The 23,060-nt window shown below is 42.7% G+C and overlaps 1 protein-coding gene across 10 annotated transcripts in view; it reads left to right on the forward strand.

The window, feature by feature from the left end:
* Nucleotides 1-23,060, forward strand: part of TENM4 (teneurin transmembrane protein 4) — an 890,102-nt gene that overhangs the window by 659,841 nt on the left and 207,201 nt on the right. For 9 of the 10 annotated variants that reach the window (XM_069969727.1, XM_069969733.1, XM_069969734.1 and 6 more), the window contains one exon: nt 21,763-21,957. The exons of the other annotated variant lie outside the window; for it this stretch is intronic. In XM_069969727.1, coding sequence (XP_069825828.1) covers nt 21,763-21,957 — 195 coding nt within the window. The remainder of the gene's footprint in view (nt 1-21,762; nt 21,958-23,060) is intronic. 10 annotated transcript variants of the gene reach the window in all.

The raw sequence follows: 23,060 nt of genomic DNA on the forward strand, positions 1-23,060 counted from the left end.
GAATTCCGGCCGCAGAAAGACCTGTCAGTTCACACAGTGTGCTATGGGAAGCTCTGATGTGGGTGCGCGCTGATGCTCCGGGCACAATCCGGCTGCTCCGTGACCTGGCCGGGGTCACGGAACGGCCGGTCTGATATGTTGTGTGAACATAGCCTTATAGTAGTTATATTCTTGCATATAGAAGCAGTATTATAGTAGTTATATTCTTGTACATAGGGAGCAGTATTATAGAAGTTATATTATTGTATATAGGAGCAATATTATAGTAGTTATATTCTTGTATAAAGGAGCATTATTATAGTAGTTATATTCTTGTATATAGGGGCAGTATTATAGAAGTTATATTCTTGTATATAGGAGCAGTATTATAGCAGTTATATTCTTGTACATAGGGGGCAGTATTATAGTAGTTATATTCTTGTATATAGGAGCAGAATTATAGTAGTTATATTCTTGTACATAGGGGGCGGTATTATAGTAGTTATATTCTTGTATATAGGAGGCAGTATTATAGTAGTTATAGTCTTATGTATAGGGGCAGTATTATAGTAGTTATATTCTTGTATATAGGGAACAGTATTATAGTAGTTATATTCTTGTATATAAGGAGCAGTATTATAGCAGTTATATTCTTGTACATAGGAGCAGTATTATAGTGGTTATATTCTTGTATATAGGAGGCAGTATTATAGTAGTTATATTCTTGTACATAGGGGTAGTATCATAGTAGTTTTATTCTTGTACATAGAGGCAGTATTATAGTAGTTATATTCTTGTTTATAGGGGCGTATTATAGTAGTTATATCCTTGTATATAGGGGGCAGTATTATAGTAATTATATACCTGTAGATAGTAGCCGTATTCTAGTTAATTTTTGTTGGTAGGAGGCAGTATTACAGTAGTCATATTTATGTACACACACATACACACATAGGTTTTAGTTGCCACTAGTGGCCCCTAGGGGATTATACAGTTGCTGGGGCTCTAGTTTGTTCTCTCTGGCACAATGTATGTTCCTAACCATGACCGGACTCACAAAATCGTTCAGACACTGGGTAAGGTCACATCACCAGTGAAGGCATTATGTCCCCGCTGCTTTTCTATTGTCTTCCATTTATGTAATTCACACATCCTCCAGTCCATTTCTCCTCTCCACAAATCGTTACTTGATTATGAGATAATAGAGGAGACATTGTGAGAGTAATTCCGCTTTCTGCCGATTCATCAACATATTTTTATAATGCATAAACAAACTATGGATTAGTCTCAAGGCAAAACTCATTTTTACAGCAGATCAATAGGCTTTATCTCCAGATTTCATGCAGGAATACTTCTCCTTGTAATGAAGAGACAATCTATGTTATACAGTAGGGAAATTATCTGTGGGAACCCATATTATTGGACTATGTAACATAAAAGGGAAACGACCCTACAGTTTGTTTAACTTAAAAATCGTATAGTTATTATTGTGTTTATTACATCATGGAGACTAGAATTCACAGGGCCCCATAGCAAAATTATATGGACCCCTACTACCTAATATCAGCAAACTAAACCGCATAAGTAGCAATAGGTATGGATAATACCAATATATTTCATAGAAGTCAAATGATAGTGCTGGTTAGGAGAAAACCACCAGCCTGTTATTATCTAGATAATGTACAATGATCCTGCATTTAAATGGGTCACCTCAGAGCGGCTATTAAGGCTGTAGTTATTTCCATGGTTTGGATGAGTTATTAGCATTTTACTACAGAAGAATCATTGCAGGCTAATTTTGTTCTTTTCTTTCCCATCCGGCACAGGCCATGACTCTTCTCTTCAGAATCCTTGCCGCAGCATAAACAACAGTTAGGTTTCCTGTGCCCTTATGTAGTAGTTAGGTCCCCTATGTGTTCCCATGTAGAAGTTAGGACCGCTCTGTGCCCCTATATTGTAGTTAGGCCACATCTTTGCTTACATATAGTAGTTAGGTCCCCTCTGTGCCCCTATATTGTAGTTAGGCCACCTCTTTTCTTACATATAGTAGTTAGGTCCCCTCTGTGCCCCTATATTGTAGTTAGGCCACCTCTTTTCTTACATATAGTAGTTAAGTCCCCTATGTGTTCCCATGTAGAAGTTAGGACCGCTCTGTGCTCCTATATTGTAGTTAGGCCACATCTTTGTTTACATATAGTAGTTAGGTCCCCTCTGTGCCCCTATATTGTAGTTAGGCCACATCTTTGCTTACATATAGTAGTTAGGTCCCCTCTGTGCCCCTATATTGTAGTTAGGCCACCTCTTTTCTTACATATAGTAGTTAGGTCCCCTATGTGCTCCCATGTAGAAGTTAGGACCGCTCTGTGCCCCAATATTGTAGTTAGGCCTCGTCTTTGCTTACATATAGTAGTTAGGTCCCCTCTGTGCCTCTATATTGTAGTTAGGCCACCTCTTTTCTTACATATAGTAGTTAGGTCCCCTCTGTGCTCCCATGTAGTAGTAAGCCCCCAGTAGATAGTTTTCCCCTATTTAGCAACAAACCTCACCCCACCCTGTAGGTAGTCATGTCATGTAGGTAATTACCTTTAGGTATCCCTCCTGTAGGTAGTCCTTGTGGTAGTTGGTGCCGTCAAGTAAAAAATATTCCTAATGTAGATAGCCCCACTGTAGGTAGCCCCCCCCATGTAGATATACCCACCCGTAGGTAGTTTCCCTGGCAGTTACGCCCCCCTCCCCCCAAAAGCCAATAATTTGCCCTGTGTAGGTATCCCACCTGAAGGTAAACCCTCTGTTGACAGCGCCCCCTGTAGATAATACCACAGTAGGCAGCCCCCTCTATGTAGGCATCCCCCTAAGGGTAATATCACAGTAAGCAGCCCCCTTTTATGTAGGCATCTCCCTGTGGGTAATATCCCAATAAGCAGCTTCCTCTTATGTAGGCATCCACCTGTGGGTCATACCCCGGTAGGCATCCTTTTGGGGGGAAGCAGCCTCAAGAAGAATGCTGCCTGTGGCCACAAGAGTTATTGGTGGGTAATGAGCCAATGGCTCCTCGCTCTTTCAATGACAGCCCTGTATCATTTACTACCTGTAAATGCTCCTTACAAGTGCAAAAACACAGAAAAATGCAACAGCTCACTGCAATGGCAAGACGCACTACAGACATGAAAATAGTTAAAAGCAGCCCCCCCTCCGAACTGCTAAAAAAATTCCCACAAAAATAATGAGGCTTTTGGTTACCATTTGCAAACAGTGTAAACCACCCCGCCACGATAAGGTAGCCTCATGCTCGGGGCGGACCCTACACTGTACTATGGCCTCTCCATGGCGTATAATACGCCTATGCTCTGGGCATGCAAGATCCATCTTATACCTGCCAAAAAAATGTCAAGTGTTCCTTACAAGTGCTCACTGTTAAATAGCCTGTTATCATCTTCAGTCTTACAGTACTTATCAGCTGCTGTATGTCCTGCAGAAAGTGGCGTATTCTTTCCAGTGTGACACAGTGGTCTCTGCTGCCACCTCTTTCTATGTCAGGAACTGTCCAGAGCAGGAGAGGTTCTCTATGAAGATTTTCTTCTGCTATGAACAGCTCCTGACATGGACAGAGGTGGCAGCAGAGAGCACTGTGTCAACTTAGAAACAATACACCACTTCCTGCAGGAAATACAGCAGCTGATAAGTACTGGAAGACTTGATACCAGTTGATATTTGAAACCTTTTTTTTTTTCCTTTGGCATACCCCTTTAATTCTATTCTCTGCATCTGTAGACATTATGGTTGTAGCAAACAGCTGATCGGGGAGTATGTGGTGTCACCCCCACTGATCAGATATTAATGCCCTATCCTGAGAATAAGCTATTATTAGTCCTGGAAAACCCCTTTAATGTAGATCACCTGACGTGTTTTAAAGTGCATTTCCACTTTAAAACTTTCCTTCACAGTGAACACTATGCAGGCCGCTCTATTGTCTGCCAGGCTCCATGATTGCCCTGTTATTATTGCCAACTTCCAAAATGAGTTTCTGGACTTTGATATTTCAGGGAAAAAGAAAACATCTGACCTCACTGAGAAGGAATCCAGTGAAGTCTTTGAGATGTCTGGTTCAGAAGATTAGTGAAGGTAACTGGTAAGAGACGAGAGCTGACAGGTCCCTATTAACATTGAGAAATTTCCAGAATTCTCAGCCCCAGACTTATCTTACATAATGAGGGAACATTATAATATCAGCTAAACCAACATTGTTGTCTGCAGATACAACAATCACTGTAATGCCTCTTAAAGGGACGTTACGCCTAAAAATAAGTAGGAAAAACAAGCTGACGTGAACAAAAATCTGGTTGAGAAATCAGATGTCATCTTATTTTTGTCTTTTTTTGTGCAGGGGGGGGAGCGCTAAGGTACAAGTTTGATAAAGGGGTGGGGCTTAGATCTCCTAGGTTACAACTAGGAGATCTCCTTAGAGCTCCATCCAACTTCATCAGTCATTGTTAATCAAATGCCACTCGCTCGGGTTCCAACAAACTGTCTGACCCGTCTTTATCCCCTACCATTGGAAAGTCAGGAAGTTGCCATATACCTTATAAGTTAAGCCAAACCGTAAACTGGTTTGGGCAACTTTATTTGGTGATCATACACCAAATAAGGTATATGGTCACCTTTAAAGAGGAACTCCAGTTAATAAAGATTTAACCCTATTCAATCCCCACCCATAATCTAAGCTTGTGTATAATAGGTTTCTATTACATGAATTGGGCTGTTTGTCTACAGCGCATCCTGACTCACACCCTGAAGCTGCTGAAAATCTTCACTGCCTGGTCCACTCTGTCTCCACTCCACTCCTCTCCCCTCCGCCTCCCTTCCGAGACAGAGGTCACATGATCCCTTTCTCTTTTGTTGCCAGGCAAGCTGTAATACCTCATCTGTAACCCTGCCTTCCACTGACATCACACAGTGATCACCAGGCCAAGGGTGGGGAAACAGCCTCTCCTGAGTAGTATAGGGGAGAGGAGACCCTGTTGTTTCATCTCTCTAATCTATCTATGTGGATGGATGGATAGATAGATAGATAGACAGACAGTGAAACCTGTCAAAGTTGGTTTGGCTGCCTCTTGTCTTAAGTGAATGGGCCATGTGCAGTATATTATAGTGTAGTATAGGGTACTACCCAACATAAGGCTGGCTGTGGAGACAAGATATTATAGTTCATACACCCTCTACTATGAACCAGGGTAGTAAAATACCATTACTGCAGCATCACCGAGGGCTAATATTCATAGAAAAGTATATAAAACATTCTACTTTCTGGAAGGATGAATTCCTACAGATGTGTTGCAGAAATGTCTATTCTGTTCAGCTGCAATCCCTACTGATATATATGGGACAGTTACAGGGATTTCTGCAGTCATTTACTACATATGTATTCACCCAAGGAGGCCCCACATAAGGACGTATTACAAATGCAGTTTTGTATCCATATAACAGACACAAGTCCCGGCATGACTGTGAGGCTTATGACCCGAACTGACAGATGTCAGGCCAGTGGTTAGGTTGGTGGTATATATGTGACGTCATATATTTTTAGTGTATTACTACGCACTGGGACGTGTATACTTCAAAATGCATCTAGCCCAAGCCTAATATTAATTGAGGTTATTAACCATACAATTATGTGAGTGATAATCATAGAGATAGATAAAAGTTCTTAAGTTCTGGGATGGCACAAGCTCAGTATGAGTCTCAGACAGAAGGATGAGTAACACTACATAGATGCAGGTGGGAGGCTTATCAATCATCAACCATGATACATACCTGTATGGTTCACTGAGAAGAAGAGATTTAAAGGGCAACTCCAGTTGCAGCTAATTGCATTATCAGGCAGACAACAACATTCCTAAATTATATGGAAAAAAATATTCAACATAAAAGTTTTAGTACATACGTTTTACAATGACTTTCCTCAACATCAAACTTCAATTGAGGAGAGGGTAGCGAAAGTGACAGCAAAGGTAACTGTATGCTATATATTGTAACTACTATACTGCTGCCCCCTATGTACAAGAATATAACTACTATAATACTGCTCCTATGTACAAGAATATAACTACTATAATACTGCTCCTATGTACAAGAATATAACTACTATAATACTGCTCCTATTTACAAGAATATAACTACTATAATACTGCTCCTATATACAAGAATATAACTACTGTAATACTGCTCCTATATACAAGAATATAACTACTGTAATACTGCCCCCTATATACAAGAATATAACTACTATAATACTGCTCCTACAGTATATACAAGAATATAACTACTATAATACTGCTCCTATATACAAGAATATAACTACTGTAATTCTGCCCCCTATATACAAGAATATAACTACTATAATACTGCTCCTACAGTATATACAAGAATATAACTACTATAATACTGCCTCCTATATACATGAAGGTCTGGACCTGACGAAGCGCTTGACCGCGTGAAAACGTTTGTCTGACAAGCACCCGCTCCTCCACCTTCCCCCTTCCCTGCCGTGTTCTCTCCTGGATCAATAAAGCATTCTACGGCATATTTTGTGGTGAGTGACCGCATCTATTCTCCTTCACATTGCCTATTATAGTAGTTATATTCTTGTATATAGGAGCAGTATTATAGTAGTTACGTATATTCTTGTATATAGGAGCAGTATTATAGTAGTTGTATTCTTGTATATAGAAGCATTATTATAGTAGTTATATTTTTGTATATAGAAGCATTATTATAGTAGTTATATTTTTGTATATAGGAGCAGTATTATAGTAGTTATATTCCTGTATATAGGAGCAGTATTATAGTAGTTATATTCTTGTATATAGGGGGCAGTATTATAGTAGTTATATTCTTGTATATAGGAGCAGTATTATAGTAGTTATATTCTTGTATATAGGAGGCTGTATTATAGTAGTTATATTCTTGTATATAGGAGCAGTATTATAGTAGTTATATTCTTGTATATAGGAGGCTGTATTATAGTAGTTATATTCTTTTATATAGGAGCAGTATTAAAGTAGTTATACTCTTGTATATAGGAGCAGTATTATAGTAGTTATATTCTTTTATATAGGAGCAGTATTATAGTAGTTATATTCTTGTATATAGGAGCAGTATTATAGTAGTTATATTACTGCTCCTATAGATTCTGTAGAGAACAATACAGATTTGAGGTCTTTTAAGGTCGATGTCTTTGGAGCCCCGGTGGGGTGAGTGGTTTTGCGAGCAGCCATGTCGCTGCCATTTACTGAAGCGTCCCTGTTGTTTTGGAAAATCACTAGTTTACATAGAAATCTTTCCAGCGATGTTTCTTCAGTAATTACGTAAAAAACTCTATTTAGCTTGTGAACTCCTGCAGGATCCTCGGCCCATTCTCTCCATGACACGGGGGCACAGACAACATTAAAACTAGAAGCAGTTCTTGTAATCACTGGCTACAGACGAGGTCGGGTTATTGTCCTTATTCTGCCATCTCGCTCTCTTGACATTTCTTTTGGTTTAATGGAATCGGAGATCCCAATTATCGTGTTACCCAGATGAGTCCTGTGGGTGTGTGCGCTACATGAAGGGCTTGTCTGGCTGGGCTAAATAGAGGGTGTCCTATATGGGCCTGTGACTTTTGCGGCTGTTCCCATCACCTGCAGAGAGTTCACTATGTTTATTTTTCTTTCATTACTTGAGAATCCTTAAAGTGCAGTTAAAGTGATACTGCGCATATATAAATGTCTTTTGCTAGTCCTTAAAGGGGTTGGCTACGTTATAGTAAAATAGTTCAGTATACAGTATTAGTAACTGTACTTACTGTATACACTGACAGCAGCTCCCTGTGTACCTCAGAGCTAATATCAGACTCCCCTCCTTCAGGCTGGGCTGTCCTGCTCTGTGTTGAGTCTGTCCATAAGATGGATGACATGGAGGAGTATGTGACCATGCCCCACCCACCAGGCTCCTCCATGTCAGCCATCTTATGGACAGACTCACAACAGCAGCTTGGAGGAGTGGAGTCTGATTTTAGCTCTATGAGGTACACAGGGAGCTGCTGTCAGTATATACAGTGAGTACACTTACTAATACTGTACACCAGGGGTGGGGAACCTCCGGCCCGCGGGCCGCATCCGGCCCCTGACACCTCCGGATGTGGCCCGCGGCTCCCCTGTGACATGCGCCGCTCTGGAGGAGAAGGAGCCGACACACACGGCATTCTCCTGTGTCTGTGACAGCTGCCAGGAGGATGCTGTGAGTGCCGGCTCCTTCCCCTCAGAGCGGTGCACATCTTCTGTCTCCTGCCCTCCTGTGACGTGCGCCGCGCTGGTGAGGCAGGAGCTGGCACAGACACAGGAAGATGTGTTGTATGCCGGCTCCTGCCTCACCAGCGCGGCGCACGTCTTCTGACTCCTGCGGGCCGCGCGCGATGACGTCATTTCATCGCGCGCCGCCTGCAGGAGAAGACCGGCACAGAAGAGAGGAGGGAGAAGAGGACCTGGACAGCGTGGGAGCGGAGGAAAGGTGAGTGCGATGTTTATTTTTTTCATTTGGGGCAGACACTGGGGGTTAACTAGGCCACCAGGGACATGACTGGGGGGGGGGGGGGTTAACTAGGCTACCAGGGACATGACTGGGGGGGGGGGGGGGGTAACTAGGCTACCAGGGACATGACTGGGGGGGGGGTTAACTAGGCTACCAGGGACATGACTGGGGGGTTAACTAGGCTACCAGGGACATGACTGGGGGGTTAACTAGGCCACCAGGGACATGACTGGGGGGTTAACTAGGCTACCAGGGACATGACTGGGGGGGTTAACTAGGCCACCAGGGACATGACTGAGGAGTTAACTAGGCCACCAGGGACATGACTGAGGAGTTAACTAGGCCACCAGGGACATGACTGAGGAGTTAACTAGGCCACCAGGGACATGACTGAGGAGTTAACTAGGCTACCAGGGACATGACTGAGGAGTTAACTAGGCTATCAGGGACATGACTGAGGAGTTATCTAGGCCATCAGGGACATGACTGAGGAGTTAACTAGGCTACCAGGGACATGACTGAGGGGTTAACTAGGCCACCAGGGACTTGACTGAGGGGTTAACTAGGCTACCAGGGACATGACTGAGGAGTTAACTAGACCACCAGGGACATGGCTGGGGGGTTAACTAGGCTACCAGGGGCATCACTAAGGATTCAAATCAGGTACAAGGGGCATCACAGAGGGTTAACTACAATAGCAGGGGCATTAGGGGAACAATACTTTGCCTTGTTCGGGTGCTGCAAATCCCCGCTACTAACTGCCGCACACGGTATAACATTGAGTGCGGCCCTCGAATGATTTTATTAAGGCCCGACCGGCCCTCGACATGGAAAAGGTTCCCCACCCCTGCTGTACACGGAACAATTTTACTATAAAGTGGCCAACCCCTTTAAGACCCCATAGATTACATACACAGAATTCTCCCATAAGGCTATGCACTGCAAGCCGTCCATCATTCTGGAGGAATGCAGAAATCATCCTGGGCCTACAATTTCATAGATAGAATATCAGAAATACTGTGAAAGCCAAAACCATTGCTGGCAGTAGCCAGGGAGGCCGATTTAGGCTTTGCTACAACCCTTATTGGCTTTATAATGGCTGCCATGTGCAGAGACAAATTTATGAATTTATGCATGTTGTATAGTACTTGTGTTGAGCAAGCACTTAAAGGGGTTGTTGACCCAAAAATATTTTCTTCTAAATCAACTGCTGAAGAAAGCGCCAGAGATTTGTAATTTACTTCTATTAAAAATTTTTGTCTTTCAGTACTTATTAGCTGCGGTACGTTCTACAGGAAGTGGTATTATTTCCAATCTGGAGGGCAGGAGAAGTTTTCTATGGAGATATGCTACTGCTGTGGACAGTTTCTCACATGGACAGAGGTGGCAGCAGAGAGCACTGTGTCAGTGGAAAAATAGACCACTTCCTGCACGACTTAAAGCAGCTGATAAGTACTGGAAAACTTGGAGATTTTTATTTTTAAGTACTGGAAGACTGGAGATTTTTTAACAGAAGTAAATTACAAAACTGAAAAAATGTCTAGCACCAGTTGAATTGAAAGAAAAAAAAAATTGTGAACTACCACTTTAAATGGTCATCCAACTTCAGAGGTTGAGTGTCTGATCCCTATATGGGACTATTCATTTGGTGAGTGCCAATTTATTTTCCTTCTCTTGTATTGCACATAATTGTGACTTAGCTGCAACCCCAGATACAACCATGTGGACAAGAGTGGCGCTGTCTCCTCCTCCTGTATTACGTTTCAGCCACACTCTGATATGACCCTCAATTCTATTTACTTAGTTCCTATTAACATACCCGTGAAATAGCCTGACAATAAAACTGTCTCTGTCTTGTAACATAACACAATATGGATTTCTCTGTATCCGACAACATTATTGTTAAGTAAAGCACAATAAGTGAGCGCTTGAGCCGCGCAGGTTCTCAGCTGTCATTATACTTATTACCATTAAGATAAAATAAAGAGCCAAACAGCAGTTTCCTCTGGCGGAGACAAGCGGGCATAATGTATTATATAATGCTCCGCAGTGGAGAATGGCATTGTTATTATAATTAGTGCCTTGTTGGGCACCGCCGGGCTGATTTACATTGTGGAATGAGGAGCTGGAGATCTCGCTTACACTGTTTATATGTTTTCATGGTTTTATCCGCTTTCTAGGAGTAGTATTAAGCTTCTGCCCTCCTACCCCACCCCAAGCAATGCTATAGTACTATCTTTGAACCCCTTTAGACACCAGGGCTTGGCTGGGACAGTACCTAGATCTGCTACTGTTTTTCCCCTTAAATAAGACAGTGCCTTATATTAATTTTTGTTTGCAAAGAGGCACTCTTATTTTCAAGGGATGTCTTATTTTTCAGGAGCTGCACAGGGTGGGATGCGAGCAGTGAGTGACACGGGGAGGCATGGAGAGTGGTAAGCGACACGGGGAGGGATGGAGAGTGGTAAGCGACACGGGGAGGGATGGAGAGTGGTGAGCGGTACATAGAGGGATGGAGAGTGGTAAGCGACACGGGGAGGGATGGAGAGTGGTAAGCGACACGGGGAGGGATGGAGAGTGGTGAGCAGCATGGGGAAGGATGAAGAGTGGTGAGCGGTACATAGAGGGATGGAGAGTGGTGAGCGGTATGGGGAGGGATGGAGAGTGGTGAGCGGTACATAGAGGGATGGAGAGTGGTGAGCGACACGGGGAGGGATGGAGAGTGGTGAGTGGTATGGGAAGGGATGGAGAGTGGTAAGCGACACGGGGAGGGATGGAGAGTGGTGAGCGACACGGGGAGGGATGGAGAGTGGTGAGCGACACGGGGAGGGATGGAGAGTGGTGAGCGGTATGGGGAGGGATGGAGAGTAGTGAGCGGTATGGGGAGGGATGGAGAGTGGTGAGCGACACGGGGGAAGGATGGAGAGTGGTGAGCAGCATGGGGAAGGATGAAGAGTGGTGAGCAGCATGGGGAAGGATGAAGAGTGGTGAGCTGTACATAGAGAGATGGAGAGTGGTGAGCGGTATGGGGAGGGATGGAGAGTGGTGAGCGATACAGGGAAGGGATGGAGAGTGGTGAGCGACACGGGGAGGGATGAAGAGTGGTGAGCAATACAGGGAAGGGATGGAGAGTGGTGAGCGACACGGGGAGGGATGGAGAGTGGTGAGCGGCACGGGGAGGGATGGAGAGTGGTGAGCGGCACGGGGAGGGATGGAGAGTGGTGAGAGGGATGGGGAGGGATGGAGAGTGGTGAGCGACACGGGGAGGGATGGAGAGTGGTGAGCGGCACGGGGAGGGATGGAGAGTGGTGAGCGGCACGGGGAGGGATGGAGAGTGGTGAGCGGCACGGGGAGGGATGGAGAGTGGTGAGCGGCACGGGGAGGGATGGAGAGTGGTGAGCGGCACGGGGAGGGATGGAGAGTGGTGAGCGATACAGGGAAGGGATGGAGAGTGGTGAGCGGCACGGGGAGGGATGGAGAGTGGTGAGCGATACAGGGAAGGGATGGAGAGTGGTGAGCGACAAGGGGAGGGATGGAGAGTGGTGAGCGGTATGGGGAGGGATGGAGAGTGGTGAGCGGTTCGGGGAGGGATGGAGAGCGTTGAGGGGAGGGATGGAGAGTGGTGAGCGGCACAGAGAGGGATGTTAGCAGCATGGGGAGGGATGGAGAGTGGTGAGCGGCACGGGGAGGAAAGAGAATAATGAGCGGCACGGGGATGGATGGAGAGTAGGGAGCGGCACGGGGAGGGATGGAGAGTGGGGAGCGGCACGGGGAGGGATGGAGAGTGGGGAGCGGCACGGGGAGGGATGTGAGTGGGGAGCGCCACGGGGAGGGATGTGAGTGGGGAGCGCCACGGGGAGGGATGTGAGTGGCATGTGACAACCATAGAGAGGGAGGGGGTGAGCCGCGGCAGATGGTGGTGGATGGCCTTACTTTGAGGGGGAGCCTTACTTTCGGGGGTGGGGGTGCCTTATTTTCGGGGGGATGCCTTACTTTGGGCTGGTTGGTAGACCAGTTGAGGTGTCTTATTTTAGAAGGATGTCTTATTTTCGGGAAACATTGTATCTATAGGTATATGACAAGGGATTTGTCATTTTCTTAGGAATTATGGAAGATGTCTGATCTACAGACCCAATTAAAAGAGGGGTCCTATGTTCAGGATTGTTGTCTATCTACCATAGCAGAGAGATTGGCTACAAAAACATCTCTTACTCTAAAGGAGCCCACACAATGAACAGAATAGTGTAATACCTCATTTTCCCTGTGGGGGTGCTGCAGGGAAACAGAACACTTGCCGCCAAGCTCTACCACTAATCACAGTTTATGGCTGGAGCTCCCAGAAGTAGAACAATATGTATTCATAATAACGTAATGGATCTAATCTAACAAAAAGGAGTAATCCAAAGTGGAGAACCTCACTAATCCTAGATCTCCACAGGTCCTCTGTACTAAGCATACTTGCTATACCTGTTGTACCTGCTACATTGTAAGGCTTACCATAGATGCAGGTATTAGATGAGATTATCATATCTAGGTTATGTCTGCACTAGCTAATACTTGTTTTTCCTGTGAAATATATTTTACATAGCCTTTACACCCTCCTTCTGCTTCTTCCCCCACCGCTGCAGTTCCAAGTCTGGCCCCTAGGTGCATGTGTGAGCTCCCTGCTGCTTAAGGGGCCAGTGCACTTACTCAGGGGGGATGATTCAACATATATTTTACCTAACGGGATAACCCCTCTAAGTGTTCTCCTGGTGTTAAACATTTAAGAGTCAATGGGTGACTGCCACTGGAAGTATCTTTTGACGTCATTATATCCAAGTTACTGATTGCACCGGGTGTCACTCCTTAGACCCGCTGTGATCCTGAGATACAGCCTGGGGGAGTGGGTGGCAGTGTGTTCAACTCCTCGGCCAGCAGAACATTGTTTGCCCATAGACTTTAATGAAGCAAACAAGTTGATTACAAATACACACACTACCACACACTCCCTTCTGAAGGTTCAGGAGTGAGACACCGTGTGATCAGTAACTCTTGACACGGCCTCACAGGATTGGGCATATGACTTGTGTGTTACTTTATGAACCAGAATAGTGGCCTATTATTTTTCAGTAAAGTAAGCACAATAAAGTAATACCTGATCTAAACTTAGACTAGACAGTCTATAGATTTATCAAACAGCATGAGCCACTGTGATGAATGTGTCTGGTCTGCATTCTCTGTTAGACAGTAATAGTAAATGTGGGTCACTGTGTGTAGGTCACAGAACAGCACAGAACATAAGCATATTGTTCCATTTTTTTTCTTTGGGTTTTAAAATATTGTATCCCATAATATCTCAGGGCAATTTATAAAAGCCTGACCTTAAGGAGGATCTCTTATTGCAAAAGATTTTAAAAAATCAGCATGGATGGATATGTTGCAATTTTAGTGGTCTCACTGCTGTTATTGACCCCCTGAGAGCCCCCTAGGGTCCTGTTTCTCATTTTCTTCACTTTAGAGGGTGCCACCAGAGATAGGCTGTTTGTCAGTGGTACACACACAGGTACCTCCCTGAGTTGCCTAGAACAAACTCCTCACTGCTATGACTTGACATAGTGCTGGTGACAAGGGGTTACTGATGCGCTGGGTTTGCAGTGTGCTGGTAAGCAGTAATGCAAGAAATAGCAGCAGCAATAAAAGCATTAAACTAAGCACTGAGCAGCTAATGGGAGGAGGCGGGGGGGGGATTTACACTGCAGCACTGTGGACAGAAGCAGGTACACTGGCATTTATACAAAGAACAACTCATAAAAACATTAACAGTATCAGATGAGAGGGAAGCCCTAATTTACCTTTGATGAACAGTGTGGATCATCTTCAGGCAGACAGATAAGGGGGAAGCCCTAATTTACCTTTGATGAACAATGTGGATCATCTTCAGTCAGACTGACTCAGCTTGCAATTACAAAGACTTTTCTCATACTCTCTCCCTCCCCTGCACCTAGCCAAACCCCACCTTAACTTCCTGAGTTTTGTCCTGGGTGTTTATGTTTATGAAATCTCCTGACAACAGGTAGTGGACAGCTAAATTCAAAGAAGGGAGACACCTAGAGGCCAAAACTTCAAAAGTGCACTTTCTGGAATAAGGAATCACATAGACTTATCACTTGGGGGAAGCTCTTTAAAATGGCTGTGATCATTTAAAGGGTCTGTGTAGAAAGACGATGACCAGAGTCAGACAGACCGACCAGAATACTAGAGGATCCTTCTCTGTAGGCCCTGGCTCGGATACAATAATGGGGCTCAGCAGAAATCAACCCCATTTGCAGGGGGGGCTCATACTCTTCTAGTGAGTCCTATAATACTGCTTAGCCTGTACCCCTTTAGTAGGTTGTTTCCATTGTTTTCTTGTGAGTCCTTTCATCACGGAGATAAGCGTTACACATTGTAATCCCTGAATGAATGACGAGCGTATGGTATCACGAGCTGCTACAAAAGCCACTATAACACTGGGGGAAGAAGAAAACTGCGCGCCGGTGTCTGCATTATAATTTCTGCATTCATTACCTGGAAATGCAGAGCAGAGACAGTGGGAGCCTTTCAGTACGCAGGACTTTTTGTTAAATATCGCTTATGTATTTCAGACAGTCAATCTATTACCATTTCAATTTAGCGTCTCCAAAAATGTTCCTGTGTGCAGCCCCTGATTAGAGTCCCCACAGGAGATTAATAACGCTGGGATCAGCCAGAAAGCACTTTCCATCCCTTATCTATTGTGCCGTGAATGTGATGCGAGCCGGCGGTGAATAATACATGGGCCGCGCATGCCCACACCATGCGTACACATTATCATTGCTTATCTATGGGTATTGGTGCATTATTTGGAAACCATTATAGTATATAGTAGAGGATGACAAGGTAAAAGGCGGTGCCACAGCCGCCATAGGCCCCTCCCCTGAGTATCTTGGTCACACCCCCAAATCTAATTACAGTGTTCAGAGAGAAATGAATGTCCGTACCATTATGGCCTTCCGACAAATATTCTACGTCTACAGCAAGGTCCATGGAATAGCACAGCCTGGATATAGTATTGTCTATATAAAATGACCACTGATTCTTCCTCAACACTGTGCACATACAGTATCATTAATCACATCAGTCCCTGTGACTGTTACCCTGGAGATATGTACAAGATAGATAGACATGGGATGTATGGAGAGAGAGAGAGGTGACAAATATAGATAAGATGGCTATACAGACAGAAAGATGATAGATAGATAGATAGATAGATAGATAGATAGATAGATAGATACGGGATAGATAGGAGATAGATAGATACGGGATAGATAGGAGATAGATAGATAGAGATAGATAGATAGGAGATAAATAGATAGATAGATAGATAGATAGATAATGAGATAGACCCTGCCCACTACTGACATCGTACAGTGATCACCAGGCTAAGGGCGGGGAAGAAACAGCCTTTCCTGAGAAATATAGGGGAGAGAAGACCCTGTTGTTTCATCTCTCTAATCTATCTATGTAGATAGATAGATAGATAGATAGATAGATAGATAGATAGGAGATAGATAGATAGATAGATAGATAGATAGATAGATAGATAGATAGGAGATAGATAGATAGATAATAGATAGATAGATAATCTGATAGGAGATAGATAGATAGATAGATAGATAGATAGATAGATAGATAGATGAAGCAATCCCATGTATGAAGCAGTATTACAGGTGACTGCAGTGGGGAAGGTTTGTATCTTAGCAACTAGAGATAAATTTGCTTTTATTTTCTTAAAAGGAATAAAAATGAAACATAACAATTGCTTGTTCGATCTCAAAGGTCATCGCTGCTGTTATGGAGAGTTCTCTGCTCCACCTGTTATAAGTGACTGCAGCTCTCTCATCTATCTGACACTGTTGCTTGGCTCGCTGTTGTTTTTCTCTTTCCATATTGCACTACCACCACTAGAGGCGCTGTTGCATTGTACTTGGTTACTTTTACATCAATGAAGAAACAGATTAACCGCCACATGCTGACAGGTTAATTGGCGTCCTATGAAATTTACCCCACTGTGTGTATGATTGCCTGATATACAGAAATAGGCTTCACTGGGTGAGGGGCAGATGTGAAGGAGAAACTATATGATAAATATATGAAGCTTTCTTGATTTCACCATCAAATGTATGTATTCTTTAAAGCAAAACCAAGAAAATAGATGGAAAATAGAAACAGGTGAGGGGGGTCACATTGGTGAAGTCTGCGATCTTGGACCAATACAGATTTCAAGAGTAGAAGGGCTCTATAGGTAGATCAAAGCCTTATGGCACTTCTCTGATATGCCTGCTGCTGCAGTCTACAGCTATACAACAATGGAAGTGCAATAGTAATGCCGCTATGGACAAAAATACAACTAATATAATACTGTCCTATAGCACTGCTCCTATGTACAAGAATATAACTACTATAATACCGCTCCTATGTACAAGACTATACTACAATACTGCTCCTATTTACAAGAATATAACTACTATAATACTGCTCCTATTTACAAGAATATAACTACTATAATACTGCTCCTATATACAAGAATATAACTACTATAATACTGCCCCTATTTACAAGAATATAACTACTATAATACTGCTCCTATATACAAGAATATAACTACTATAATACTGCTCCTATGTACAAGAATATAAATGCTATAAATGCTATAATACTGCCTACTGTATACAAGAATATAACTACTATAATACTGCCCCCTATGTACAAGAATATAACTACTATAATACTGCCCCTATATACAAGAATATAACTACTATAATACTGCCCCTATTTACAAGAATATAACTACTATAATACTGCTCCTATATACAAGAATATAACTACTATAATACTGCTCTTATATACAGGAATATAACTACTATAATACTGCCCCCATGTACAAGAATATAACTACTATAATACTGCTCCTATATACAAGAATATAACTACTATAATACTGCTCATATATACAGGAATATAACTACTATAATACTGCTCCTATATACAAGAATATAACTACTATAATACTGCCCCCTATGTACAAGAATATAACTACTATAATACTGCTCCTATATACAAGAATATAACTACTATAATACTGCTCCTATATACAGGAATATAACTACTATAATACTGCCCCCATGTACAAGAATATAACTACTAGAATTGACTGTCACTTTAAATAAACACTAAACATTTCTTTATAGTCTGAAAAATAAAACAACTTTTTCAGACCTCTCTCCGCCTGAATACTTGCTCGGCAGCAGCCGCTCACCCTGCGAATCAGTCAGCCAGCAAATACCTCCCCGTTCTCTTCCTCCTCTTCCCAGATTTTGCAGATTCACATTTCATTTTCGTAGCAAAAACAGGAATTGATTTGTTTATGAACATGTGCGCTTTATAGCGATTCGCAATCAATTTTCTGTGTGAGGCTCCATTGTTCGGAGAAGGCTGGTGGCAGGGGCACCTCCATTTTCGGGGAGGGACAGAGCTGTCAATCACCCGTCTGGCTCAGCAGTTTAAAGGTCTGGAATTCCAGCTGTGCTCCATTCACCACCAAAGCGAGCGACTTGGCCTGAAAAAACCTGATTTCCCTAACTCACCGTGTAAACAATTAACTAAAAACCTGAAATAATAAATAGATAAAATGGGCTTGAAAGAGGAAAGAGAGTACAGTATCCAGTCTAATTGATGGGGGAAGATTTGGGACCCAGACTCAGCTATGCAAATTGGTCTTTGTGGGAAAAAAAACACGGTATTGAAGCGGCACAGTATGGTGGAGCTCCGGATTATGTGAGGTTTAAATCGGGAGAGGTTTAAAGGCCTCAGTTTCCTAGCTGGATCCCCTCTCCTACTGGGAAGCAGCAGAACACGTGCTCACAGATGCCCGTCTTCATTACGCCTCGGTCTAGTAATTCACTTGCACCAAATTATTCATTAAAAATTGGAAAAAAAATTCCTTGATCTGCTGTAATCCCATTGAAAAAACGTTTTACACATCGAGTTTTGTTGTTGTTTTTTTAGGTTTGAATTTTATATTTGCAATATTTTTTTTTCAATTAAAAAAAATGTTACATGTATTCATAGTTTTCCGAGTCTTAAAATGTCATGGTGTTTATATGTAATGTTATGTATCATGGTTTAAAGGATTAATTCTGTCGCATGCCCTGTCCTCCGTTTTTCTTGTGTTTTGTTAATGAAGTGATGCACACAAAGCTTTTTTTTTTTTTGTGGTAGTAATGGATTAAAGGAGTTATGTAGGTTTAAAAAAAATATAGCTGCTTTCTTACAAAAAAACAGCACCACCCCCTGTTCTTAGGTTATTTGTGGTATTAGAACTCAGCTCTATTCAATTGTATGGATCTGAGCTGCAATACCGCATACAAACTAAGAACAAGGGTGGCACTGTAAACATGGTTTAAAGTGAAACTGGCTCAGTTGCCCCTAGCAACCAATCAGATTCCACCTTTCATTTCTCACAGACTCTTTGGAAAATGAAAAATGGAATCTGATTGGTTGCTAGGGGCAACTGGGCCAGATTCACTATACACCATGTTTGATAAATCTCCCCCATTGTGCGTTTTTCTGTTTAGAGTATTGCCAGTTCTGTCTCTTTATTTGCTTCCAATACTATATTTAGGCACTAGACCCTAAACATTTAGGGGGAGATTTATCAAACATGGTGTAAAGTGAAACTGGCTCAGTTGCCCCTAGCAACCAATCAGATTCCACCTTTCATTCCTCACAGACTCTTTGGAAAATGAGAGGTGGAATCTGATTGGTTGCTAGGGGCAACTGAGCCAGTTTACTTTACACCATGTTTGATAAATCTCCCTCAGTGTTTTTTTTTTTTTTTTTGTTTTTTTACTGGTGAACCCATCTTTAAAATGTGCCAACATATACTACAGGGCTTTACGGGTTATTAGACTCTTAATTGTCAAAATGTCATAAATAAAAACAATAAAAAGTTGAAATTCAAAAATCAAAATGAAAATTCTGTGATAAGAAGTTTCCTGGCAGTGTTGCCAGATGTTTGTACACAGTGATGGAAGCCTTCCACTACTATTGAACACATTTTAGGCAAAAGCTTGACATATTTGTCATATACATCCCAACTAATATGGTTATACTTGTAGAATTCATCAGGTTAAAGGGGTACGCCGGTGAAAATCTTTTTCTTCAAAAAGGTTTCAAAAAGTTATAGTTTTTTTTTTTATTTACTTCTGTTAAAAAATCTAACTTCTTCCAGTACTTATCAGCTGCTGTTTGTCCTGCGGGAAGTGGTGTATTCTTTTCAGTGTGACACAGTGCTCTCTGCTGCCACCTCTGTCCATGGCAGGAACTGTCCAGAGCAGCAGCAAATCCCCATAGAAAACCTCTCCTGCTCTGGACAGTTCCTGACATGGACAGAGGTGGCAGCAGAGAACACTGTGTCAGACTGAAAAGAATACCCCACTTCCTGCAGGACAAACAGCAGCTGATAAGTGTAGGAAAACTTGAGATTTTTAAGTAGAAGTAAGTTATAAATCTATATAACTTTCTGAAACCAGTTGATTTGAAAGAAAAATATTTTCATTGGAGTACCCCTTTTAAGCACTCAAGTGTCAAAGAGGCCGTGCAGAGCTGCAGGAGTCTCCTCTCTCCACCAATCTTCCTGCCTTAACTGACTGATATACCAGCTTATCTTTAGGAGGTGGTGGAGAAGGAGGAGGCATACTGCGGCTCAGCACAGCCTCTTCGACACCTGAGCTCCAGAGCTGATAACTTTTAAAGGGGTTCTCCAGGATTAGAAAAAGCACAGTTACTTTCTTGCAAAACCAGCGCCACCAGATTGTGTGTGGTATTACAATTCAGGGCCATTCGCTTAAATGGAATTGAGATGCAATACCTACACCCAAACTGAGAACTGAAGAGGTGCTGTTTCTAGACGAAAGTGGCCATGTTTTTCTAAGCCTGGATAACCTCATAAAAGTGTACCTGTCATGACGGCCCAGTGCTAGATCAGCTGAGATGTCCTCAGCAGAGATGAGCAAGCCTTGAGTGTGCAGCATTTGGTTACCGGTGGCTGAAGAAGTTGGATGCAGCCCTAGGGAGTCTGGGGAAACATGGATACAGCCTATGGATGTATCCATGGTTTCCTGGACTTCCTAGGGCTGCATACAATGTCTTCAGCCACCGGTAATCAATGCAGAATGATTGGACTCCAGCATGCTCATCTCTAGAGACATCGCTGAAACTGTCAATTCTTTGAGCAGACGGCGGAATCCGCCTGTGCAGAGAATGGAGTCTATGGCACGGGCGGAGATGCACGCAGGTGTGAGCTGCGGAATCCGCGACACGTTATCCGCCCAGATTCTGTAGTGTGCACGCACCCTTAGGCTATCTTCACACTACGTAAGTTTCATAATAATCATGGCCGTTGCTGACTATTTGCAACAACGGCCTTCTCTGACACCGGCCATTCCGTGACCTGGCCGGGTCACAGAACGGACGGTGTCGTACGCCATGTGAACATGGCCTTAGTCAGACAAACTTAACACTTTTAGGTGTCAGGAATTTGGAAATTTCAAACCTTTTTTTTCCATTTTTTTAAAAGATATTTCCAACTTTTTTCAGATGTTTTTGATCCAGCTGTTTTCCTGTTGAGGCCAATGCAGTAGCTAAAAAAAAACAAAAAAAAAACGACTTTTGAGACCATAGCCAAAAACTTTTCAAGAACATTTTCACATTACAGATCACATGATTTGATACAGAGAATAAAAATAAAAACACTTCAGAAATAAAAGCATCCAAATATGGACATTAAAAACATAACTCCAAAAGACAGGTAACGGGGGGAAAAAAATTATATATATATTTATTTTTTTAAATAGCCAAAATATGGTCTTAAAGAGGGGAAATTAAAAATGTAAAAAAAAAAAATCCTCTATTGTTCTCATCTCTTTTAAAAAAACAGCCAATCACCAAATTTCAGATAGTGAAGATAGTATGAAGTACACACTATGCGTTAACCCTTGGAAAAAGACTCTACTAAACCTTTTCAGAAATAGTAAGAAGAAAATAAAATTAAAAAAATCTCAAACAAAGCAACAAACCAATCTCAGGCAGGTGAGCTGAGTGTGCGCCTCTTCCCTGTGCAGAGTTTTGATGTGTGTTTGTGTGTATTCACAGGTCCTCCCTTGCATTGTTCATCTGCTTCATCAACCCCTATTGAACAAACCCCCTCCCCTCCCCCTACCCCAGGAACCAATGGTTGCCAGAGGAGGCTGATAGGCCAGCCAGCCCAGCACTCAGAGTCTGGAGATTTTACACACAATTCACTCTTAGTTAAAAGTGGTTCTGCCAACCTGGGAGTCTCCGCTAATGGTGAGTGCTGCTCCTATCTCTCTATATTATAATTCTGCCTCAGATGCTGTGGGTGTGCAGAGCTCCTGTGTGTACTGCGCCTGGTATACAGGCATAAAGAGCCAGGCAGGGATTCCCTTCTGCTCTGCATGTTTTACTGTCTCTCTATGTTTGTGCTACATGCGTGCAATGTGTGCAGGATTAACCCTTTGGGGGAGGGGGGGTTTGCACTTGATTTTTTTTTTTTTTTTTTTTGTGGAAAGCGGACAATGTGTTTACTAGAAAGCATAGCACATGTGTGTGTTACGGGCAAGAAGACGCTGCTATGTGTTCCCTGGTTGTGGTGTTTTGTTTAGTTTTTTTTTTTTTTTTTTTAAATATTGTTACTTTGGAGCAATGCAATCCTTTTGGATTACATTGTATACAGTGCATGTCGGATTAACCCTTTAAGGGTATTTTGGTAGAATTGTTTAAGGTGGCTTGGTATTAGAATTTTATGGTTTTATATTTGCATTGATCTCGCTCATATCTATGTCTGTCTATCTTTGTGATCATTCAGACTGCAAATATGACATGGAAGCAATAAATTGCATTGGAGTTATTTGTTGTTTTTTTTTTTTTTAAAACTCTTGATGTAGCAGTGCTGAATTTTGTCGTGGAGCTCTCCAAAGTTGAGCTTGAACGAGGTTAAAGCGAATTGATGGATAGACTCCTTTCTACTACACAAACTCAGCTCTGCTACACCAGTACACTGCATGCATAGTGAAAAATGATGATAGTGCTCACATGTTCTGCAGCACTGTACAGAAATTGTCATCGCTCGCATTGATTCCTGTCCCCAGTGGGGCTCGTAATGTAAGAGAAGGATTCCCTCCTGTCAGCAGCACTATAGGCAGGGGAAGCATGTTTTATTTGTAGCAGAGCTGAACTCATCCGTTTCGCACGGCTTGTTATCTGTGGAATGCATATGAATACACAGTATTATGATACTGACCCTATAAAATCAGCTCTGCTACATGTGTATGTTACATTATAGGGTAACCTTTGTAGTGGGATGACATTGGCTTCTTCTCATTCTTGTGCACATGTGCTCGCATTGTTTATATGGTGCAGGCTGCTGTTTG

This window comes from Dendropsophus ebraccatus, chromosome 5, assembly GCF_027789765.1.
Source record: "Dendropsophus ebraccatus isolate aDenEbr1 chromosome 5, aDenEbr1.pat, whole genome shotgun sequence".
Classification (NCBI taxonomy): Eukaryota; Metazoa; Chordata; class Amphibia; order Anura; family Hylidae; genus Dendropsophus; species Dendropsophus ebraccatus.